At 58.4% G+C, this 24,457-nt stretch overlaps 2 protein-coding genes across 6 annotated transcripts; one reads left to right on the forward strand and one right to left on the reverse strand.

The window, feature by feature from the left end:
- Positions 1-1,665: 1,665 nt before the first annotated feature.
- Positions 1,666-6,794, forward strand: AMH (anti-Mullerian hormone). Of its 3 annotated transcripts, none has more exons than XM_058821048.1 (5): positions 1,666-2,244; positions 3,205-3,377; positions 3,921-4,041; positions 4,187-4,388; positions 4,534-6,794. In XM_058821048.1, exons 1-5 carry the CDS (start codon positions 1,704-1,706, stop codon positions 5,435-5,437), a joined length of 1,941 nt encoding a protein of 646 aa, XP_058677031.1. In that variant the 5' UTR covers positions 1,666-1,703; the 3' UTR covers positions 5,438-6,794. The 3 variants fall into 3 exon arrangements, with proteins under 3 accessions (XP_058677031.1, XP_058677032.1, XP_058677034.1); XM_058821049.1 differs by having other exon boundaries at positions 4,190-4,388; XM_058821051.1 differs by having other exon boundaries at positions 4,211-4,388.
- On the reverse strand, positions 6,348-13,507 carry LOC131568892 (cilia- and flagella-associated protein 251-like). Of its 3 annotated transcripts, none has more exons than XM_058821052.1 (7): positions 13,450-13,507; positions 11,146-11,232; positions 9,717-9,882; positions 8,183-8,335; positions 8,034-8,096; positions 7,756-7,898; positions 6,348-7,649 (listed from the first exon to the last, which is right to left on the reverse strand). In XM_058821052.1, exons 3-7 carry the CDS (start codon positions 9,814-9,816, stop codon positions 6,999-7,001), a joined length of 1,110 nt encoding a protein of 369 aa, XP_058677035.1. In that variant the 5' UTR covers positions 9,817-9,882; positions 11,146-11,232; positions 13,450-13,507; the 3' UTR covers positions 6,348-6,998. The 3 variants fall into 3 exon arrangements, with proteins under 3 accessions (XP_058677035.1, XP_058677037.1, XP_058677036.1); XM_058821054.1 differs by lacking the exon at positions 13,450-13,507 and adding an exon at positions 13,211-13,361; XM_058821053.1 differs by lacking the exon at positions 13,450-13,507 and adding an exon at positions 13,162-13,235.
- Between the last annotated feature and the right edge of the window lie 10,950 nt (positions 13,508-24,457).

Consider the following 24,457-nt stretch of genomic DNA (forward strand, 5'->3'; position numbering starts at 1 on the left):
GTTCATTCACACAGACAGGTTCCTGTTACTGATATTAAATCTTAGTTTATTGATATAATTCATTAAGTGGCAGTACCATGGTGTAGCACCTGCTGTCACATGATTTTATTGTGTGCCCTCCTCCCACTTCCAGCTCTTTTCAGGCAAGTTTTTAGTTCTCTGTGGGTTTATTTATCCTGAATGTTTCCTTCCAGCCATCACTTGGTTCCCATAAAAAAGCAGCAGCAGCACCAGCAGCAGTTCTGCCATTTCTCTGCCCTTTCCCAGGTTCCTGAACTGGGGGGTCAGTGGGGGATCCTGGGTGAGGGCATGGCCAGGGTTGGGGTTCCTGACCAGTTCTGGTTGTTTGAGGGGCCATGGGAGCCCTGCAGCTGCACCCCCTTGGTGGGGGAACCAAAGCCTTCCTCTGCTGGGCTGAGATGGTCCCAATCAGTTAAAAATCCCAGACTGGTTTGATTGGGAGGGACCTCAAAGCCCATCCAGTGCCACCCCTGCCATGGCAGGGACACCTCCCACTGTCCCAGGCTGCTCCCAGCCCCGCCCAGCCTGGCCTTGGGCACTGCCAGGGATCCAGGGGCAGCCCCAGCTGCTCTGGGAAATCCATTCCAGGGATGGATTCCACAATTCCTGATTCCCAATCTCCCACCCAGCCCTGCCCTGTGGCAGTGGGAGCCATTCCCTGTGTCCTGTCCCTGCAGGCCTTGTCCCCAGTCCCTCTGCAGCTCTCCTGGAGCCCCTTCAGGCCCCAAAAGGGGCTCTGAGGTGTCCCTGGAGCCTTCTCCTGTCCAGGTGAGCAGGCCCAGCTGTGCCAGGCTGGCTCCAGCCCTGGAGCAGCTCCCTGGCCTTTGTCACCCCCTGTAGAAGTGACCTCAGGTTCCTCCAGGCCTCGCTGTGTCCATGTCCTGCTCCAGTTTGGGTGCTTCATCCTTTTCTGATGATCCTGAGCTCCAGACTGCAAATGCTTGGAAACCCAGGAAGGGTCTGGAACTTTTTTGTCTGGACATTTCCCCAAAATCAGGAACTCTTTTGGGATGGTTTAGACCACCTGGCATTGACAATTCCAGCTGTTCCAGTGGGTCTGGGCATCTCATGGAGGGAAAGGTCTTTGCAATTATATTAAGAAATCTGAATGGTGTGTGAGACTTTCTAAGGGAGGCACTGAGTGCTCAAAGTCCTCAAGCTGCTGCTGCCCCTCATGATTCCCATTCCCAGGATGAATCCCTATTCCAGGGCAGCCTGTTGAGCTGCAGGGTGAAGGTTTTCCAGCCAGAAGAAGGAATGCTTTCCATACATTTACTTTTGATTTCAGCCCATTATCTGCCCCTGTCCCCCTCCTCCTGCTCTGGCTCTCAGCGCTGATGGGGTCGTACGTGCCAGTCCCCATGAGGATCCCATTCCAGACACTCATCCTCCTTTAGAAAATATCCAAAGTCAAGGCCGTGCATCCCTTCGAGCCAGTGCAACAGCTTCGATCTTTGCACGTTTCCAAAACGAGCTGCAGACCCAAAAATAGAACAAAACAAAGTTTCTTTGCCACCTCCCTCGCTGCTCCGCTGCGCGACAGCCCCGGGGCGGCTCAGGGGAGGTGGTTGTGCCTCGGCCACTCAAGGCCACCCGTGGTTAAAAGGCAGAGCTGTCCTCCCTCTTCCTGCCGAGGTTGTTCGGGATCCTGAGCTGCTCCAGGGAAGAGCTGAGGTGGCACCATGAGCGCTCTCGGGGGGCTCCTGCTGTGCCTGCTGCTGCTGCTCCCCTCTGCAGCTCTGCCCAGGAACCAGGGAAGGGATTCCCTGCTGGAAGCAGAAGGGAGAAAGGTGGGCAATGGAAGCTCGCAGGAGTCACCCAGGTCCAGGAGAGCTGCTGCCACTCGCCCATTCTCCAAGGCTGAGCCAAAGGGAGCCAAATGCCCGCAGGGAGCGGCTGAGGATGAGGAGGGCCCGGGCTGGCCCCGCTCTAGCCCGCAGCCCTGGCCCCTCGGGGGGCTGGAGGGGCCCGTGTGCAGGGTGAGGATGGAGCAGGACGGGGCCCACCCGAGGCAGCTGGAGGTGGTGGGAGTGCTCAGCCACTACGAGAGCAGCTTCATCAAACTGCTGCGGCGGCGCCGGAGCTGGGACGGGAACTTCCCGGGCACCTTTGGGCTGTGCCGGCCCGGGGAGGCCGGGGCTGCTCCCCATCCCCTGCAGAGGATCCACCAGCACGTCCTGGAGCCCGGCCTGGAGAGATTCCTGGTCCTGCACCTGGAGGAAGGTTGGTGGAGAGCCCTGCAGGCTCTGGGGTGGAGCAGGGAGGGGAAGGATGCAGGCTCGGGGTGGTGGTGCTGTTTGCTGGCCCAGAGTCAGGGATTTAAACACAGAATTAAATCTGGGGGTTGGGTTCCCTTTAAAAACAGCGAAGTGATGGAGTGAAACGTTTCTGGACATGTTTTGAAGGAGGTGAGGATGGCAGCGTGGCTCTGCCATCTGTCCAACACCCAGTGCCACATTCCAGCAGCGTTTGGGACACACTCTCAGGGATGCACAGGGTGGGATTGTTGGGGTGTCTGTGCAGGGACAGGGGTGGGACTGGTAATTCTTGGTGATTCCCTTCCAGCTCAGGACATTCTATGATTCTTGGTGGCTTCTGCTCTGCTCTCATGAGTGTTTCTCCCTTTCTGTGTTTGGGTCCCCTCCCAGCTCTGGGGAGAACGGAGAGGCTCAGACCCAGGTGCTCCTGCTGTGCCGGTAGCCCAGCACCTGCTGATCTCCGCTCTTGGGGCTGTGGAGCTCCTGCAGCTTCAGCCTTATGGGAGATCCTCAACACACATTCCCCTGTCCCATCCCGGGGGTGATCCCGGTCCTGGAGAGGGAGTTACAGCCTCCAATTTAATCTATAACGAGAGGTCCTGAAATTTTCTGCCTCTGGCTTTGGATTTTCAGCTGGGCTCAGCAGTGCCGGGCAGCGGCGAGGTGCCTCTCCCCCGGGCAGTGCCCACAGCGTTCCCGAGGCACTGAAAGCCGATTTCCATGGGCTCTGGGGGAGGCAGCTCCGTGCCCGCCGGGTGCGGGGTGTGTCCCGTTCTCCATCTCCCTGGAGCCGGGATTTGCTGCGTCCCTTCTCCCCCTCGGCTCCGGTCCCGCTGCTCCGGTCCTTTCACGGGGATAGCGCTGGGCCCGAAGCCCCTTCCCCACGCTCGGGAGGGGATTCACGGCCGTGTCTCCCCCGTTGCAGTGCAGTGGGAGGCGCAGGTGAAGCTGCGGTTCCAGCTGGTTTTCCAGGCGGAGGTGGGACGGGCGGTGGGAGAGCTGCAGGCGGCCGTGATGCTTTTCTACCTGGGCCGCCGGGAGGGCTCCGGGCTCCCGCAGGAGCTGCTGGCCACGGGCCCGGGGCTGCCGAGGGACCAGGTGGGTCCGAGCCCTGCTGGGAGCAGGGGAGGGATGGGGTGTCCCAGTGCCGCTGTCATCCCTCCCAGCCCATTCCACAGCCCCTCCAGCTCCCTCCCTATTCCTTCATCCTTCCTCCCAGTCCATTCACCATCCCCTCCCAATCCATTCACAATCCCCTCCCAGCCCCTTGTCACCCCTCCAGGCCTTGGCCAGCCCTCCCGGTCCCTTTGCGGTCCCCTCCCCGCAGCTCCGCCCCGTCTCCCGCTCCCGCCGTGCCTGAAGATGGAGCTCTCGCCCTGCCCAGCGGGGCTGCCCCGGTCCCCAGCCCGGTCTGGGGTGCTGAACCTGCCCCTGGGGGGTTCTCTGGGTTCCCTGCACCCCGGAGCAGCTCTGGGGATGGGGATGAAGCTCCCAGCGCTCCCCACCCTCCCTGTGGCCGCTCCCTGGCGTGGGTGACCCGGGCCCCGCAGGGACCGCAGCGGGGGCTCAGGTGAGTGTGTCCCCCGTGATGCCGCACTCACTCCCTCCCTCGGGGTTTCTGTGCTTTCTGCCTCGATGCAGAGGCTCTGCCTCTCCAGGGACACGCAGTACCTGGCCCTGGCAGCCGCCGCAGCCTCGGTGACCCGCAGCGCGGAGCGGCTCCGCTTCTCGGCTTCCCTGAGCATCCACGGCGGCGCCGGAGGTAGGGACGGGGGGACCCTGGGGACAGCAGCATCCCCGCCCTCCTGTCCTCGCTTGGGCCTCTGGGGTCCTCTCAGGCCCGCGAGAGGTGGTGGGGACACGCAGGAGACCCCAGAGACGGACGTTCTCCCCTCTCGTGGCCGCAGCAGGTGCCCCCCTGCCCCGCACAGAGGTGCAGCAGCTCCTGTTCGGCTCCGATGACAAATGCTTCACCCGCATGACGCCGGTGCTGCTGCTGCTGGCCAAGTCCCGGCAGCAGGAGGAAGAAGAGGAAGAGGAGGCTTTGGCCCCATCCTCCTTCCTCTCTGCTGAGGGGGTGCTGGACACGGCTCCGTACCCACAGCTCAGGTCCGTGGCTGTCGCTGCGGGCACAGGAGAACACAGGGGCTGGGGGATGAAGTGGGGCAGGGGCAGCCCCAGCTGTGGGGACAGGGATGGCTGTAGGGCACAGCCTGGTGGGACCCCCGTGACTCTCCCTGTGCTGTCCTTGCAGCCCACCCCAGGAGCTGCCGACCCCCACGGCCCCGGGCCAGGCCAACACCTCGTCCCCAGCGCCCGGGGGCAGCGCCCAGTTCCTGGCAACCCTGAGCCGCTTCATCCGGCAGCTCCTGAGCTCCTCCAGCGAGCCGCCCCCCCAGCCCAGCGCCCACCACTGGCTGGACTTCGAGATGATGGAGACCCTCCCTCACCAGCTGCTCAACCTGTCGGAGGAGGCGGCGCTGGAGCGGCTGGTGCAGTCGGAGGAGCCCTCGGTGCTGCTGCTGCCCCAGGACAGCGGGGCCGTGCTGGAGCAGCACCTGGGGGACTGGCAGCCGGAGGGCACCGTGCTGCAGCTGCTGATGGGCAAACTGCAGCTGGTCATCCAGGAGCTCAGGGACATCCCGGCTTTCCAAGCCAACGCGGCGCTTTTCCAGCACCTCCTTTCCTTCTGCTATTACCCAGCCGAGCCCGGTGAGGCCGAGGCGGCCGAGCGGGGCCCGGGCTCCCGCAAGCTGCGCACGCTGCTGCTGCTGAAGGCGCTGCAGTCGGTGCGGGCGCGCTGGCAGGAGCGCAGGAAGGTGCAGCGGCAGAACCGCAGCGCCCGGCAGCAGGGGCACTGCCGCCTGCAGGAGCTCACCATCGACCTGCGCGACAGCCACTTCGTCATCATGCCCACCATGTACGCGGCCAACAACTGCGAGGGGCCCTGCCGGCTGCCGCTGTCCACACGCATCCCCAGCTACTTCTCGCACACGGTGCTGCTGCTGGGCATGCAGGACCAGGGCTCGCCGCTGCGCAGGGCTCCGTGCTGCGTGCCCGTGCGCTACTCGGACCAGCTCATCATCAGCCTGTCCTCGGACGGGCTGGAGATCCGCAAGTTCCCCAACATGGTGGCAGAGGAGTGCGGCTGCCGGTGAGGCTCCCGCCGGCCTCTCCCCGCCCGCCCCACCCCGGCCCCTCTCCCGGTTCGCCCTCCCGGCTCGGGGTCCGGTGCTTCTCCCGTGTGTCCTTGCCCATTGGTTTGGCTCGTTAGCGTCGCTCTGGTTCTGGGTTCACCCACGCCTGTCCCTGGGGCTGTGTCCCACTGGGGATGTCCCCTCCTGCTGCTGGGGGTGCCCGAGGTGACTCTGCTGGGTACATGGGGGAGGACAAAGCTTGGCAGATCCAGGCAGGACCATTCTTGTTTATCCCTCACTCTCTGCTCTGTAGTGCAGGGAAGGGCAGCTGCTGGTGCCTCCAAGCCTTGCAGCATCCTCTGGCCATTCCCCATCTCACGGGACCCCCCTTGGATGCACAGCTCTGCCTGTGACAGCAGAGCAAGAGCCCAAATCCCCTGGCAGAGCCCAGCCCTGCCCTGGGGACACGGCTCTGTGCTAGCCTGGCCGTGTCCTGGGGCTCCCGGCCAGGTCACATCTGCTCGCCCCGCGCTGACCCCGCCGCCGGGCCGAGGGGAGGAGGGAGGGAGCGATCCCGTTACAGCTCCCGGGCTGCTCACACCATTCATGGTGCCAGAGCACCTGCTCCGTGACCCCGCCGGCGTCAGCACGGGCTGCCCGCCCCAGATCATCTTCCAGCCCAGCCAAACCCTTGGGAGCAGCTCCTGGGCTTGTCCTGGCTGCACCTCCTCGGGGTTTGCAGGGCTGGAGGTTGGTACCCACCAGTCCCACCTCACAGACCTGCAGGATGAACCCTGAAAACACACACACACATAACCAGGGACAAAACACAAAACCAGGGACAAAACATGTAACCAGGGACAAGGGCTTTTCTCATTTTCCATTTTTTTTTTTTTTTACCTTATTTTTTAAAAACTTCCACTTGAATACCTTATTAAAAATGAAAATAGTTTATTTTAACCACTGTTGATTTAGCAAATACTGAAACCTGCCATGGGTGGGGCTGCGAACATCTCTGGCTGTGTGATATTGCTCTTGTGTTTCCTTCCTAAAGTGACTCGGAGAAGGCAAGGCCTGCAGGGATCCCCTGGGTGAAGGGCTCCAGCCCTGCTCTGTCACCAGCACCTCCTGGGCCACCCCAGTGATGGCACTGGGCTGGCTGAGGTCTGGGTCTGTCCCTGATGTCCCTTTGAGGATGGCTGCAGCCTGGTTCTGTAACCCAGAATGTTCTTCTCTCTTGATTTGCTCTCAATAAAACCATTAACCCAAGAGCTGCACAGTCTGGACATGACTCTGTTCATGGGGATCCCCAGAACCACGAGTGGAGGGGAACTGCAGAGGGGTTTGGGTGGGGATGGAGAAGGCAGGAGGCCCAAAGAAGCTCCTTCCATGAGTCCTTTCAGGTCACCTTTGATCCAGGGGGTCCCAAAGCCCCCGGGGAGCTCATGCCAGGCTCCTGGGCTGCTCTGCTGCTGCTCGGGGTCCTGGTGCTGCCCGTGCCCGGGGTGTCTCTGCAGGGCAGGCAGGGTGGGATTGGATCCCCCTGGACCCGGCTCCATCCAGCCCCGTGCCCAGCCCGGCCTCAGTCGCGCCTTTTGCCCTCCCTGGCCCTGCCGTCCCTGCCCGGCTCCCAGGGCCTCCTGCCCTTCTGCTGCTTCCAGTCCCGCCTGGGGCTCTCCCGGCCGCCCTCAGCCCTGCCGGGCCGGCCCCTCCACCCCTCCCTCCTGGGCTCATCCCGCTCCCGCCGCTTCTCCTTCCTCTCCCTCCTCTCCCGGTCCCGTTTCCTCTGCGGCTGCTGCTCGGGTTCCCTGGGGGCCCGGGGGGCTCGGCCGGGTCTGTCCCTGTGCTTGGCTCGTGGCTCCCTCCGGCTGCTCCGCTCCGCATGGACAGCTCGGCCTTCACGGGCTTTTTCCTTCTTCTCCTCCTTCTTCTTGTGCTCCTTCTCCTCTTCCTCCTCATCTTCCTCCTCCTCACTCTCTTCTTTTTCTTCCTCCTTCTCCTCCTTTTCTTCCTCTTCCTCCTCCACCTTTTCCTCCTGCTTCTCCTGGCTCTTCTTCCCCTCCGTCACAGCCGTTGGCACCTCGGGGACATCTGCAGGTTCTTCATCCTTGTCCTCATCCTCATCCTCATCCTCATCCTTGTCCTCATCCTTGTCTTCATCCTTGTCCCCGTCCTTATCCTCATCCTCTGGTGTTGCACGGCCAAACCATTTCTTGAAGATCCAGGGTTCTCCCTGTGGGGACAGAGGGGACCAGAACTGCTGATGCAGCCCAGGGACAGGGACCCCTCTCCATCCCTCCCCCTGGGGACAAGCAGGGAGGTGCCACCCTGACCCATACCAGGTTGCTGTCAGCTTCGCTGTCATCGTCATCATCACCATCATCATCATCATCATCATCCTCCTCCACTGCGCTGCTCTCGGGTGGCGGCGCAGGCTGGGCAGTCACCGCCTCTGGCACCTCCACCTTGGGGCTCACAACCTCTGGGAGGGGACAGGGACAGGCCACGGTCAGCTGGGGCTGCTTGGGTGGGACATCCCAGCCCGGGGCTCGCAGGGCCCTGTCCCTGTCCCAGGCCAGACCCGGGGCATCGGGCAGGGATGGAAGGTCGGACCCACCGGGAACGGGAGGAGGTGGAGGCTCCTGGTGGCCACGGGCGAGTCCCTCCTTGGAGCATGGAGCTGCAAGACAGGAGGGGACAGCAGGGGACAGGAGGTGACAGCACGGCCTGGCCACCCCTTCCCGCTCCTCCCAGCTCCCCGCTCACCTTGCAGCACCTGGAAGGTGACGCTCAGCAGGGCCACCACAGAGGCCACCAGGATGCACTTGTTGAGGGTGAGCCCTTCCCAGAGCAGCGGCTCCTCCGCGGGGTCCAGGCTGGGCGGCTCCGCCTTGCTGGGCACGGGGAGGCTCCTGGGGACTGGGACACGGAAAATGTTACTGGGGGAACGGGGAGGAGGAAAAGGGCTCTGAGGTGGGGGGTGGGAAGAGCTCTTAATGTCCTCATGCACAGCCTGCTCAGGGCAGGGATAGGGGCAGGGACAAGGACAGGGGCAGGGACAGGGATGGGAACAGGGAGACAGGGGCAGGGACAGGGACAAAGAGCAGGAGCAGGGGACAGGGACAGGGACATGGGGGCAGGGACAGGGACAGGGACAGAGACAGGGACAGGAATAGGGGCAGGAGCAGGGACAGGGACAGGGACAAGGGACGGAGACAGGGATGGGGGCAGGGGCAGGGACAAGGGCAGAGACAGGGGACAGGGACAGGGATAAGAACAGGAGCAGGGGACAGGGCCAGGGATAGGGACAGGAGCCGCTCCTGCCACATGTTTGCACTGCAGGAGTGGGGACAAGAGTGTCTGGGGGGGCTGAGACTGAGGGGTTTGGGCCATGGTGGCATTAGAGTATCCTGGCAGTCAAGCTGGGAATAGCTCTGCCTGTGCTCCTCCTCCAGCAGCAAATCTGGGCAGGATGGAGAGGAGGAGGAGGATCTGGCAGGAGGCGGAGGAGCCCCATCTCCATCCCCGAGTCACTGATTTCCCCTTTCCATGGCCAGGGGACACAGGACTGTGCCTCTGTGGCCATTCTGGGGCAGGAAAGGCCTTTCCCACTGTTGAAGATTGCAATGCAAGATGTTTTCAATTGCCATCTGTATGGCAGATTATCGTTGTCAAGTGGGCAGTTTGCCTTATCTCTCTCTCTGAGTGACCACAATCACACCTCCCTCAGGAGGGGACATCTGCTGATAACAGCTACTGAATGTCACTGCATGGCTGATAAGAACTACAGCATCCCACTGGGAGATGTGAGCCCAGAGGGAGGAGCCAAGCATTCCTGCCTGGATATAATCTGGAGATTCTGGAACACCAGCACGGCTTCTGCACTGGATTCCCCAGAGGAACAGCAGCTGCCTCTTCTTCCACTGGATATTCAGAGGAAGAATACATCCTTCTCTACAGGATCCCTGCTCCAGCAGAGCCACCCCTGACACTGCAGGAGGGCTGCAGCCACAATTCCAATGGGACTGCTGCCAACAGCCTGACCCACAGGGTGTCAGGTTGTGTTCTGACTCTGTCAGTGTTATTTTATTTTACTGCATTGTTTATTTTATCCTTTTCTTTTCTTCCCTATTAAAGGACTGTTATTTCCTGCTCCCATATTTTTGCCTGAGAGCCCCTTAATTTAAAATTTATAGCAATTCAGAGGGATGAGGAGGGTTTGCATTCTCCATTTCAGGGGAGGCTCCTGCCTTCCTTAGCAGACTCCTGTCTTTCCAGACCGAGACACCCACACACCCACCTGGCGGCCCAGCAGCGCTGCCCTTGGCTCCCACCTTCTCCACCCGCTGCTTCTTCTCCGCCGCTCTCCTGTCCCCGCTGAGCGGGGCTGGCTCGGGCATGTCCAGCTCTGCCTCTGCCAAGGGATGGCCCCGGTGCTGCTCGGAGTCGCTCTGCTGCTCTATTCCCTGCGGGGAGGGCACGGAGCATGGCTGGGGGACAGGGACAGGGAAAGGGACAGGGATAGGGACAGGGAAGGGAAAGGGACAGGGAAAGGGACAGGGACAAGGAAAGGGAAAGGGACAGGGGCAGGGACAGGGACAGGGATGGGGCAGGACAGGGATGGGACAGGGATAGGGACAGGGACAGGGAAAGGGACAGGGACAGGGGGAAAGGGGGACAGGGACAGGGGCACAGGGACAGGGGTGGGATAGGGGCAGGGGCATGCGACAGGGATAGGGGCAGGAATAGGACAGGGACATGGACAGGGGTGGGACAGGGACAAGGGCAGGGATGGGGACAGGGGCAGGGACAGGGGCACGCTGCTCTGGGGGTCCCGGTGCCACCCCAGCGAGAGGCACCAACCCAGCTCCTGCAGCACCTGGGGCTCGTGTTCACCTCAACAGCCTTAAAGCTGGGGTGGATTTTATGTTATTTAAGCTGGATTTAGCCACGAGTCAGCCCCGACTAAGGCATGGGTGTGCTTGGATTCCCCCCGGAGCAGCCCCCGGGGCAGGCTCGGTGTGCGGGAGCCGAGGGAGCCGCGCTGTGCCCCGGGCTCGGTGCTGAGCAGGCTCTGGGCTGGGCGTTGGTCGGTGCCACCAGGGAGAGCTGCCCACCGGCACAGATCAGTGACAGCGACAGCTGGGGGACCTGCAGGGACGTGCTGCAACCCTGCTGGGCGGAATGGCACCGCGGGACAGCCCCAGCCCGGCCCCTGACCCTGACCCGGCACAGGGATCCATTCCCAGTACCCCCTGCCCTGCCCTGGCACAGGGATCCGTCCCGGGCACCCCGTCCCCTGGCATAGGGATCCATCCCCTCAGGCACCCCCTCCCCTGGGACAGGGATCTGCCCAGACACCCCCTGCTCTGAACAGGAATCCATCCCTGGCACCCCCTGCCCTCCCCTGGCACAGGGATCCATCCCTGCCACTCCCTGCTCTGGCACAGGGATCCATCCCAAGCACCCCCTGCTCTGAATAGGGATCTGCTCAGACCCTCCCTCCCCAGGCACAGGGATCCCCCCAGGCAACCCCTGCCCTGGCAGAGGGATCCATCCCTGGCACCCCCTGCCCTGCCCTGGCACAGGGATCTCTCCAGGCACCCTCTCCCCAGTCACAGGGATACTCCAGGCTCCCCTGCCCTCCCTGGCACAGGGATCCATCCCAGACACCCCCACCCACCCCTGGCACAGGGACCCCCCAGCCCCTCCGTGCCCTGGGCACTCACATGGGCTCTGCGCTGTCCCGTGGCTGTCGCTGCTCACCGGGGCGCTGCCATCTGTCACAGACACAGCTCAGCTCCTCAGGGACAAACCTGGGGACATGGGAATCACCAGGGGCTGGGGGGACGTGTGGGCCCCTTGGGGACACCCCCAGCCTGCACAGAGGGGACATCTGGCCGTGATTCCCCCATTGGTGTCACCCATGGATGGACAGAGGGGTCCCAAGCCAGGAAAAAAAACCCCCCCAGGAATTGAGGGGTGCAAGGGGAGCTCTGAGACTCTGAGCCCCAAAAGGTCACCAGCCTGGAAATCCCAGGGGAGTGGCAGCCAAAGGGACAGTGACCTCCCTGCCAACAGGGGGGAGACCAACAGCCCAGGGTGTGCTCAGACACCCCAAAACCACAAAGCTGGACACTGCAGGGCACAGCCTGGCAGCAGGAGAAGGCCCAGCTACCATGGAGCAACCAGGGCTCCAAAAGGAACTCAAGGAGCTCAGGGAGGGCTCTCAGGGCTTTTCCTGAGGGTCCCCAGGGCTCTGGCACCAGGAAGGGCTGGGGAGGGGGTCCTGGGGGTTTCTCTGCCCTGGGAGGGCTGCAGGGGTGGGAAGGCACCACAAGGTCCCAGCACCACTGGTCCCAGCTCTCTTGGCATCTCTGAGTCCAGTGCCTCAGGTGCCACATCCTCTGCAGAAAGAAGAAGAATTTCTGCCCCCTTTGAGGCAGATTTAGTTGATTTCCCCTCTGTGGAACACTGAGAAAGAGACCAGTACCCAGGATGAAACCTAGACTCAGTGCTGGAGGCAGAACAGATAAATATGAGGAAACCTTTTGGCCATGATCTGCAAGGTCTTTGCTTTCATGAGGAAATAAAATGAATCTTTGGTTTATTTAAGTGGTGTAGGTCTGGTCCTTTCTCTGCTGGGAAGGGACAGAGCTGCCCCAGGACTCTGGTGGTACCTGAGGGGTTCCAGACCCAGGGAAAGCACAAGGGTGGAGAACTTTTCCCAAAGTGTTTCCCCCCCATGTGCTTGCCCTGTTTTTGAGCTTCTCAATCATTCACCCTGGTTTGGGGCACAGATGAGCACCAGGAAGGTGGAGGAGGGTCTGAGCCTCTGTTCCTTCTGCCTGGCCATGATCCATGTGGTGTCACACAGGTGTCACACAGGTGTCCCTCAGTGCCTGAGGTCACCCTGAAGTGACACCACCCTGCAGAACCATCTCTGCCAGGCTGAGCTGTGCCCTGCAGAGTCTCACACACCTCACCAGTGGCCAAGGAACTTCTCCTGTCCTTCCCTGCCACCTCTGAGCTCTCCCTGCCCACCTGGACAGCCCTTAGGTGGCCTTAGGACATCCCAAGTCTTTCTCCAACACCACACAGGGACCATCACCAAACTGAGAGGGGTCAAACACTGTGCCCACAGCACACCTCACTCCTCAGCAAAGCCCAATGCCCTGTCACAGAGTGCCAGGCTCTTTCCATGCCTCCACCCCTTGTGTTTCACCCTGATGGAAGAGCCCAAAGAGCTCCAGACCCAGGGCAGGCAGGTGTCCTTCCCTGCCATGTGCCCCAAGGGCATTAACTCGGCCCCAGAGCTGAACAGATCCATGTCCAGCTCTGTCCCCTCTGTGCCCTGGCAGGGGTGGATGCACTCTGGGGCTCACAGCCCATCAGGGTCCTTGTCCCCAGGCAGGATGGGCCGTGTCACCTGCAGGAACAGCCACCCTGGGCTGGTGATCCAGGGACAGCCACTGCCAGGCCAGGCAGGGCAGGGATGGCCACAATGCCAGGGGTGGCTGTCAGTGCCATGTGAGGCCATTAATTCCAAGGGTGGCCACAGTGCGAGGGGTGGCTGTCAATGCCAGGTATGGCCTCAGTGCCAGGGACACTTTGCCCATGGCAGGGCTGGTCACCCGCAGCCCCCAAGTCCTTGCTCACAGTGCCCCTGCCCAGGGGTGCATCCATCCATCCATCCATCCATCCATCCATCCATCCTCCCTCCCTCTCCCCCGCCCATCCCTCACCCCTCACGCCAGATCCGCCCGTAAATGCTGAAAATCGCAGGCACTTAACAAATAATCAGCTCCGCTCTGCTGCCGCTGGGATTTCTCCCGCACGGGCTCCCGAGGTCGCCTGCACCGCTGACTCACGTCAGAGAAACTTCCAAAAATATCCCCTGGCCTGCCCCGTGTGCCGGTCAGCCCCGGCCGGGGATGAGCCCCGTGGGGTTCAATCCCACCCAGAGCCGGCTGTGGCCAGAGCTGCCTGGGGGCTGCCTCATATCAGGGTTTAAAATCCCCAGAAATTCGTACCTGGGGTCGGCACCGCCTCCTCCTCCTCGGCTGCAGCCCCCGGGCGGCCCCGGCTCTCCCGGGTAAAGAACAGCAACAGCTGCCGGGGGGAGCGGAGCAAAATAGCGCCCAATCACCGGGGCTGAGAGCCACAAAAGGCAGCGCAGCCCCGGCACCGAGCGCTGCGGCTGCCCCGGGCACGGGCTGAGGCTGCCGGGGCACCTGAGAGGGGTTTGAACCTCTGTGACACTTCTGGGGACACAGGGAGGGAACAGGAGCCTGGGCACGGGTGTGTGAGACAGGTGTGGGAGGGATGGAGGGATGGATGGATGGATGGATGGATGGATGGATGGATGGATGATGGATGGATGGATGGATGGATGGATGGATGGATGGATGATGGATGGATGGATGATGGATGGATGGATGGATGATGGATGGATGGATGGATGGATGGCGGATGGATGGATGGATGGATGGATGATGGATGGATGGCGGATGGATGGATGGATGATGGATGGATGGATGGATGGATGGATGGATGGATGGATGGATAGATGATGGATGGATGATGGATGGATGGATAATGGATGGATGGATAGATGATGGATGGATGATGGATGGATGGATGATGGATGGATGGATGGATGGATGGATGGATGGATGATGGATGGATGGATGGATGGATGATGGATGGATGGAGGTGCTGGGTGTGCAGAGGTGGAGCCAGGCACAGGTGAGGAGAGAGGTTGAGAAATCCCCCTGGGGGCAGCAGTGCTCAGACAACCCCAGTGCAAATCCCATTTTGCAGTGTTTGCAGGGATCCATTGCGCTCCCATCCCTCTGATGTCCCCATTCCTGTCCCCAGGAGCCCTGTCACAGCCACAGGCACCTCCTGGGCAGGTGGGAGTGGGGATGTCCCATCCCCGGATAGAGGGAGGAGATGAAGAATCCCACCTGGGGAGCAGCAAAAGCCCCTGGAGCTCTGGCCCTGCCTGTGGGGTTATCCCAAGCCCCCAGCTCAGCACAGCAGGAACAGCCTCAGGCAGGAGCTCCTGTGCCAGGGATGTGGAGCAGCAGTGCCTGGTATCAGTCTGGCACATCCCACTTTGAGGACATTGCTGTTATGCAGAGGCTTCAGACCCCAAAACCCCCAAAACCCCAAAACTGTAACATTTCCCACCTGCAGCACTGACATTTTTCTTTAGCACGCTCTAAAGGAGGAATGAACCAAGCACTGCCTTTTCCAGGTGAGGCTGGATCCAGGCCCTGCTTTAGGGGGCTCAGGAGCAACCTGTGCTCCCCAGGGCAGGGATTTGGCCTTTCTGGCAGGGACAGGATGAGCACACGGAGGGAGAACAATGTGGAAGCCCCCAGAGCAGCCAGAGCGCTGGGCACACCCTCAGCAGAGTTTTCCCGTTTGTATTCCCATTCCAGCAGGGCCAGAGCTGTTCACCGGCATGGCATTTGCTTTATAGGGAGGTGATGAAAGAAGAAAATCATCACCAGGACAAATAAAATCCCTTTTCCTCCCAGTTAATCACGTTTCCATGCTGCCCCCAGGTTTGCTCGCTGCTCCTGCCTCCCGTGGCTGAGCTGCTCCTTCCAGGAAAGATGCCAGGGGCTGAACCGGCACCGGCAAAACACCCTCCCACTTCATCCTTACATGGAGCCAGAGGATCCAGAGCTCTCCTCACCCTTCCCAGGACCTTTCAACACCCCCTTCCCGCAGCGTTTCTGCCTCCACACGTGTAGCTGGGAGCTGTTCCCCGTGGAGCTGCAAAGCCTCCACCTCCATCGCGCAGTTTATCCCGGGCAGATGGAAGAAAGAGATTCCCGCAGGCAAATTCTTTCCTAATCTCTTGAACCCCCCCCACCAAATCCCGGCCTCTTCCATGCCCTGAGCCTGATAAAAGTGTAGCTGGGACGGGGTGAGCTCAGGGAGAGGGAAACCCGATCCGGCTGGGAGAGCAGGAGCAGAGAGACAGGTGGGGAGCAGGGAGGGCAGTGGAGAGGCCAAAGAGTGACTTTGGATGGGGCTGGATGGCACAGCCCCTCTTCCCTGGCTTCCCATGGCCTCTGTCCCCATGAATTGTGGTCCGGGCTGTGCTGCAGCATCCCCTCACTGCCATGGCAACGCTCACTTCTCCTCCCACCAGGACATCATCTCCCTTTTTCTCCCCGTTTTTAATAACTCACAGTTAAAAGGCAATCAGAAAGGCATAAAATTAGTCACTGAGTATTTTTGGCACAGGTTGGTTCTGGGGATGGATCTTCTCTCAGTTCTCACAATTCCCTCTCTCCCCAGAGCCCCTAGGCCCTGCCTGACTCTGTCTCCTGCTGGCACAGGTATGAGGGGTGGCAGATGCTCCAGCTACCTGCTCAGGTGGCTTTCCCACTGCTCACCAGGCTGGCTGCAGATTTTTTCCCCTTGGATTTCATCCCTGGCTCCATCAGAACCTGCCTGACCATGTCCCAAGGCTTGAGACTCCAAAACACCTCCCAGCCTTTGGAGCCTTTACCCTCCAGCCTGGGCAGGGTTGGGCTCTTGGCCTGATTTTAGAGATGGGAATTCGGATGTTGTCTGCCAAGCCAAGTGCCCTGGGCACAGCACAGCTCTGCAGGCAATGCCCAGCTCCAGCAGTGTCACCCCCACGCTGGCATTGTCCCTTGGGGGCCACAGGTCTGAGGGTGCCCAGGGCAGGTTCCCACTGCTGGCACCAAAATCCTGCTGGAGATGCACGTGGAGCTCACCAGGTGCTGCACATGGAGCTCACCAGGTGCTGCCTGGGCTTGTTGGAGGAGCTTGGTGTCTCCCAGCCCTCCACCCTCCCCTCAGATGTGGTTGGGGATGCATTCAGAACGGGGCTGGTGGAGGAGAGGATCACAGAAACACCAAAATTCTCCAGGAAATGGGGTGAAAGAGCACCTTGATTCCCTGCACGAACCAAACCCCAAAGGTGTCCCCATGGCAACCTGGGCACAGCCCAGCGCTGACAGCAATATTCCCAAAATTCCTCTTTAGCTGGATCCACCATCTCCAGCTAGGGGTTGTGCAATGGTTGTGCTGACAGCTGCTGCCTCCTTCCCCTGAGGAACCAAACATCCACCCAGGAGATGATTCCTGCAGGAACCACGGAGCTTCCCAAGCACTGAGGAGCACTTGGGAGCTTTCAGGGAGGGAAGGAATGTCTCCCCTCTGCCAGCTGTGCTGCTCCTGTCAGATCCCATCTGTCAGCATGGAGATTTCAGATCTGCCAAGCTGAGCCATCTCCTTGCAGAGGTGTGGATGATGGAAGGCCTGGAGCAGTTTGGATGCTGGATGTTCCTGTGGCTCCACATCTCCAGGTGTTGCAGCAGGGCTGGAGGGAGCCAGCAGGAGATGAAGCATCCTCTGCATGAGCTGATTCCCACAGCTGATTCCTGGACAGGCTCCACATGCCCAGGAGGCCTGGCTGCACCTCACGGGCCTGCAAAGATCCTCATGCCACTTCTGATCAAGAACTCAGACCTGGGCCCTTCCTCGTGGCTTCAGGGATTTGGTTCAGCTGGAAAACACAGCCAAGGGGATCTTCTGTCTCCTCTCCTGGGTTTGAGGTGGTGTGGAACTGGTGAGGGAAGATGGGAGCTCTCTGGGCTGGTACCTCCTTGGTTTAATGAACCACAGCTTGGAGCATCAACAGGACAAGAGGAAATGGCCTCAAACTGCTCCAGGAGAGGTTCAGGTTGGACATCAGGAGGAATTTCTTCATGGAAAGGGTGGTCAGGCATTGGAAGGGGCTGCCCAGGGAGGTGGTGGAGTCACCAAAGAACAACTGGAGGTAGCACTCAGTGCTCTGGGCTGGTGACAAGGTGGGGATTGGACACAAGTTGGACTCAATGGTCTCAGAGATGTTTTCCAGCCTAAATGAGTCTGGGATTCTGGGATCTTGGAGGATCTTCTTCCTTTTACCCTTTTAGCCTGGAGGGAATGCAAGTCAGATAAATAATGGCTCTTTGTTTAAAGGGAAGGGGCCCAGGAAGAGAGGACACCTCACCACAGGGTTTTGGGAGCAGATGCTACAGCTTGACACATTCCTCCAGCTGAGCATGGAAAAAGGGATCACATCTCAGAAAAACTCTCCCATGCCACCTCTGGCTTCCCAGCCCTGAGCTGGATCCATCCATCATCCATCTGTTCATCCATCCATCCATCCATCCATCCATCCATCCATCCATCCATCATCCATCATCCATCCATCCATGCATCCATCCATGCATCCATCCATGCATCCATCCATCCATCCATCCATCCATCCATCCATCCATCCATCATCCATCCATCCATCCATCATCCATCCATCCATCCATCCATCCATCATCCATCCATCCATCCATCCATCCATCCATCCATCCATCCATCCATAAATCCATCCATCCATCCATCCATCCATCCATCCATCCATCCATCCATCCATCATCCCTGAGCCTTCCATGGGCTCATCCATCACCCCTGGAATGACCCACAGCTATCTGGAGCAGCTCCACATTTAAATCCCAGCCTGGAATCCACGTGTGCCCTAAATCTTCAATTCACAAATCTCAGAGGTTTTTCTCCTTTTCCCTGGCAGCAGGAGCTCATTCAGGTCAGGGGGACGGAAGATCCAGATCCTGTTAAATCCTACTTTTAGTCTCAGCTCCTTTCTGTAATTGTTCCATGATCCCTTTTCTCACAGCTCAGCACCACTCAGGACTGATCACTGTTCTCCCTAAAGATTTGCAGTTTGTCACTCCCAGGAGAATAGGAGGTGTGATTCCACTCCAGGGAATTATCCCTGGAAGTGCCATTTGGGATTGGGAAGGGGGCCATGACAATTGTCCCACCAAGGGCTGGGGCTGTGGCAAATAAACCTAGCAAAAACTAACAATAAGGTTAGGACTAAGTCTTTTGTCCTTGGGTGTGTGTGGCAGCCATCTTGACCTCTTCAGTGTCATGCTTTATATAAGCTACAAGAATGTAAGATTTGGTGGGTGATTGGTTGATGATTTATCATCATGGTTTGTATTTTTATTTGGCTTCTTGGGGGGAGTTAGTTCTGGGGTTAATTTACGGGAAACTGAGGCAAAGGGAGATTTAGGGCAAGTGAAGCTTTGGGTGGAACAGCCTGGCAATATTTAACATCCCAATGATCACAAATCTTTCCTTTTTTTTGGCTTTCCTGATGGATGGAGCATTGGTGCATTTACCCAGACAGGTTCCAGCACTGGGGGCTGCAGATCCCAAATCATTCCCAGTGAAGGAGCTGCTTCCCTCTGCTCTGAACAGACCTGCAAACAACCCAGGGCACCAGGAACCAGAGAGCTCTGCCTCCTGTGGGAATAACTTCATCATCCCAGCCTCTTTGGGATGATGGCACCCACTGGAGAGCAGGTCCTGGTGGATTTAAACCTTTCCCAGGGCCCCAGGTTGGCCCCACAGAACTGAGCAGTTCTGAAGCAACAAATCCATGTCCAGAGAAACATCCCTGTGCTGTGGGGATGCTCCCAGACTTGGCAGCTGGGCTGTGGGACATGGGGAGGGAGGAGATGTTCCAGGCAGGCTTTAGGTCTTAAAAGGGTCATAAAAGTACAAAATCCACCGCAAAGTCCAGCACAAAGTCCTGCAGGGACAGCAGAAATAGCAGGAACTTCCTACCCACCTCCAGCCCTCAGCTGGGGTTTTCCAGTTTCTCTGTGCCTCCCATCCTGTTCCCCGTTTTCTCTCTCTGTTATCAGACCAAAAATTCCCAAATTAAAACTCAGCAGCCTCCAGACACCAAGGGCAGAGGTTTCACCCTGCCAGGCCCCTCTGCTCTCCCCTCCCTGCCTCACACCACGGATTTCCCAGTTCCTTTGGGCCACTCTAGGAAGGCTGGAGGGGTTTGGGTTCCTTCCTTATCCCCTTGCAAGACCAGGACTGTGCTCTGGGGCCCTTTGTCCCTCTCAGGCACTTGCTGGGGTGCTCATGGAGGGGCTTTGTCATCTCAGAGGTCTGGAAACTCTGATGATGACTTTACCTCTGCAAAATTCTAGCAAACTCCTCTGATCTATAGCAGGACAGGAAGGGCTGGGACCTGAGGATGAGGTTTTTGAGTGACGCCCCCCTTTCTGCTCCAGCTTTCCCTCTTCCTATTTTCACACAGCAATGCCAAATTCAATATATTATGTAATGGGAACAAGCAAGAACCAAACCAGCAAGGGCTCCAAGCTGCAGGAAACTCCCTTTCCAAAGCCACACTCTCAATGAGTCACTTTTCTCTCATTTCTGCTCACCACCCTTGCAGACCAGGCTTTGTCCAGTGCAATGAGAAGACATCAAAACTCAGGATCTTTAATGTTTCCCAGTTCTTCCTCAATATGTCCTTGCTGGATATTTGTTCCTAAGACACATCCTACTCAAACAACAAGATTTGTGTTTAAAATAAAGCTTGGGCACTGCCAGGGATCCAGGGGCACCCACAGCTGCTCTGGGCACCCTGTGCCAGGGCCTGCCCACCCTGCCAGGGAACAATTCCTGATTCCCAATGTCCCACCCAGCCCTGCCCTGTGGCAGTGGGAGCCATTCCCTGTGTCCTGTCCCTGCAGGCCTTGTCCCCAGTCCCTCTGCAGCTCTCCTGGAGCCCCTTCAGGCCCCAAAAGGGGCTCTGAGGTGTCCCTGGAGCCTTCTCCTGTCCAGGTGAGCACCCCCAGCTCTGGGATTTAGAAGGCAATCCCAGAGCTCACAGGCATCCAGGAGATCCAGCTTTAGGACAGTTCCTCCTCCTCAGCTCTCTGCCAGCACCACGACAAAGCAAATGTCCCACAAAAGCCAGGCTGGATCCACCAACTCGTGATTAATATAAAATCAGGTGGAATCTTTCACTGAGTGACAGAGAGGAGGTTCCAGGAATGAACCTGGAGTGGCTCTGCCCACCTGGCTGGGGAAGGTGATCCAAGGGATTTGGACAAGAACCTCCCTCCTGGTGGCTCCTGAGCTCAGGAATCTTCCAGCCTGCAGCACTGCCCTGGATTTTGGGCTGTGTTCTCACAAACACCACATGGGGATGTGAGCACCGAGCCTTCTCCTCTCCCTCACTCCCACACAGCCTGTGCTGCACTTTGGGCAGGGCTGCGCTCACACCTTGGATCACAGAGTTCAACACAGACTCAAGTGGTTCCCATGATCAGATACGACACCAGTCTGGTATTTGTTGGCAAAAAGGCACAAAGGAATGAAATGTGCCCCAGGATGGGGCAGGAAGGTGCAGAGACATGCAGGGCAAGGGCAGCCTGCCCAGGAGCTGAGGCAGGAGCCTGCAGGCTGTGGTGGTAACAGTCCTGGAAGTGATGATGGAATTATTAAAATGTGGCAACAACACGGGTGTAGGAGTGGGCAGAAGAGCAGGAGAGGAGCTGCTGCTGCCCAGACATTCCCAGCAGGAAGGTGCTCAGTGTCCCTGCAGCCAGGATCTGTCCCTGGGAGCACCCTCACATCCCTGGGGAGCCCCATGGAGAGCTGGGGGTGCTCACCTGAACAAGAGAAGGCTCCAGGGAGAGCTCAGAGCCCCTGGCAGGGCCTGAAGGGGCTCCAGGAGAGCTGCAGAGGGACTGGGGACAAGGCCTGCAGGGACAGGACACAGGGAATGGCTCCCACTGCCACAGGGCAGGGCTGGGTGGGAGATTGGGAATCAGGAATTGTGGAATCCATCCCTGGAATGGATTTCCCAGAGCAGCTGTGGCTGCCCCTGGATCCCTGGCAGTGCCCAAGGCCAGGCTGGACAGGGCTGGGAGCAGCCTGGGACAGTGGGAGGTGTCCCTGCCATGGCAGGGGTGGCACTGGATGGGCTCTAAGGTTCCTTCCAACCTAAACCATTTTGGTTTCTGTGATCTCCTGTCTGTGGGCTCCTCAAGTGACCAGTGAAGTCTCCATGACTTTGTAGATGACAACGAGAGGAGCAAGGACCTGGATCCAGCTGCAGGCTCCATCCTGGGAAGGAAATGGAGGCAGAGCAGTTCGAGGGGGTTTGGCAGGGCCATGGCAGGAGCTCTGTGTCCTCTCCCAGCCCCACTTTGGCTCAGCTGCCCTCAATTGGCGCCTCTGGGTTCCAGTGAAGGGACATTAAGGGACATTAAGTCTCCAACTCAGCTCCAAGCCCAGTGTTTAGGCACCATTACCCACACTTCCCCCATTCCCTCCTCTTCTCCCCACCTGTGCCCAGCCTGCCTCAGCTGGGGGGAACCAAACCAATACCAGTGGAATCCTTCTGGTTTTTCTGACTGTTTCACTGAAATATCCACCACAGCCTGAAAGAATTCCCTCCTTGAGTCCCAAGCTAGGCCCCAGATGAGACGCTGAAACCCATGAGGAGGTTTTTCCATAGGAAATGCTGCAGGAGTCTCTCCCAAATCCAAACACCACATCTGCCACACTCAGGGAGGAACCAGGTCCTGCAGGACACATTCCCTGAGCCAGCCTCGGGTCCCTGCAGGTGCTTTCCTGGTCTAGATACCCAAGGAAAAGTGAGGAGAGAAGTCACCTCCCTTCCACCTCCCTCTGCCCTGCACAGAAATGGGACATGGGACCTCTCCATCCCCACCAGCCCCTTGTGGTGTTGGTGGAACCCAAACACCACCCATCCCCACAGCCTGCTGGTTATTCCCACCCTCCACAAGGCCAGGGAGGTGCTGCAGGAATTCTGGGGGGAAAGGGGCAATTTCCCATTTTCATGCTCACATAAGCCATCCCCAGATGGCTGGGACAAAATCCAAATCTAGCTGGGGGACAAAACACCCCCAGATTGCTGGGATCTGGTCTGCAGATTGCTGGGATCTTCACCATCGGGATCTCCTGTCCCACAGCAACCAGGACCAGAGAACCATGGAATCATTATGGTGGGAGAAGATTTTTAAGATTAAGTCCAACCATGAAGCCACCACCATGGCCACCACTGAGCCATGTCCCCAAGTGCCACATCCAATGCATTTTGGAGCACTCCCGGACAGACATAGTGCTGGTGATGAGAAGATGTCTTGGGTTGGAAGATGTTAGTGGGGCTGTGTGTTCTATTCCCATCTGTCAGAGCTGGGGCAGTTCTCTGCTCTTCATGGGCAGTTTTTTCTTTATCTCTCCCACAGCCAACCCTCCCTGCAGGAGATCTCTGCTGTCCATGGCCACTGAGTGTCCCTGCAGGGCTGAGCCAATGCCAGCATCCCATGGGGAGATGCTCCGCCCAGGGGAGGAGCCAAGCATTCCTACCTGGGCACAATCTGAGCCTGGCACAGCACAGCAGCCTTTGCCCCCTGCATTGCCAGAGGAGCAGCTTTCTGCTGCCCTGCATGGCCAGAGGGAGCCCAGGCCCATCTGCAGCAGCCCTGGAGCTGCAGAGGAAAATTCCCCCCTTGTGCAGGATCCCTGCTGCAGCAGAGCCACAGCTGGCACTGCAGGAGGGCTGAGCCCCCTGGGATGGGGCTGGGACACCGCCCTGGCACACAGGGGGCAGGGCATGGTCTGACTCTTCAGTAGTTTATTTTCTTTTTTTGTACTATTGCATTTGTATTTTTAATTTTCCTAGTAAATAACTGTTATTCCCACTCCCATATCTTTGCCTGAGAGCATTTTAATTTCAAAATTATAATAATTCACAGGGAGGGGGTTTGCATTTTCCATTTCAGGGAGGCTCCTGCCTTCCTCAGCACACACCAGTCTGGTCAAACCCAGACCCCAGGTCCCAGGGCTGCAGAGCACAGGTGCACACACAGGGTGTCAGGTCTATTCTGACACTGGCAGTAGGTTATTTTGTTTGTACTATTGCATTTGTATTTTTAATTTTCCTAGTAAAGAACTGTCATTCCTGCTCCCATATCTTTTCCTGAGAGCCCCTTAATTTCAAAATTATAATAATTCAGAGAGGGTTTACATTTTCCATTTCAAGGAAGGCTCCTGCCTTAGCACACACCTGTCTGTTCAAACCAAGACAGAAGAGAATGAGGAAGAAACCTGGAGAATGAGGAAGAAACCTGGAGAAAGCAGTGCCAGAATCCCCCTGGGAGTGTTTTGCTCCTGCACTGGGAGGTGAATGATCTCACCAGAGAGGCATCAAAGCTTCTCTGCAGGTGAATGAGCAGCAGAGCCAGGCTGGGAACCTGGGACATGCCAGGACAGGCTGTGACACAAGGAAGAACTGGGATTTTGGCTGTGGGGAGCTCGACACCCTGAGCTGCCCCGTGGGAATTCCTTTTAAACTCAGGCTGGGGAGGAGCCTGGCTGAGTAATTGCTCCATGGCAGGTCCAAGAAGTGAATAATATTCCAAGAATAAAGGTTAAAAGCCTGGAGACTCCAATGAAAGGCACTCTATAAATAGGATGAAGTAGGCAGAGCAGTGGGAATTACAGGAGGAAAAACTCAGTGTGGAAAAGGGCTGGGAAGGATCTGACAGCCACAGTGGGGTCGGGCATGGCTCTGCAGAACAGATCTCATACGTGTGTCAGCATTTTGGGGTTTGATCAAAATCAGATTCTGGGCACCCTCAGAGGGAATCTGGTGCCTGTTGGGATCTGCCTGGAGCCATCCTGCCCCAGCAATGTGGGATTTGTCCCTGGATGATGTGAATGGGACAATGCAGCAGCAGGACAGGAGGTGAAATTTGGGGTTTCCACCACATGGGACAACTTCTGCTGTGGCCAAGGGAACTGGAGGAATTTCCTTTCCCATTTTTGTCCCGTTTTCCCATATTTCTGTGTGGGACAAGGGGGTGCAGGGACAGCCTTGCTGCCAATGTGGCACATGCCCTGCATCTTCCCCTCCCATGGGAAAATCACCCCTCCCAAGGATGTTTGCCTGCCTTCCTTCCTTCCTTCCTTCCTTCCTTCCTTCCTTCCTTCCTTCCTTCCTTCCTTCCTTCCTTCCCCTGTTATCAGAAGGAGGGGTGAAGTCACAGCAAAATGTATAACCAAAACCACTCTGGTTCTTTAAGAAATAATAACTTTTCTGCAGAACTGAGCTGTAAAGGAGCCCAAGCTGCTCAGAGGCCT

This window comes from Ammospiza caudacuta, chromosome 28 (assembly GCF_027887145.1).
Source record: "Ammospiza caudacuta isolate bAmmCau1 chromosome 28, bAmmCau1.pri, whole genome shotgun sequence".
NCBI lineage: Eukaryota > Metazoa > Chordata > Aves > Passeriformes > Passerellidae > Ammospiza > Ammospiza caudacuta.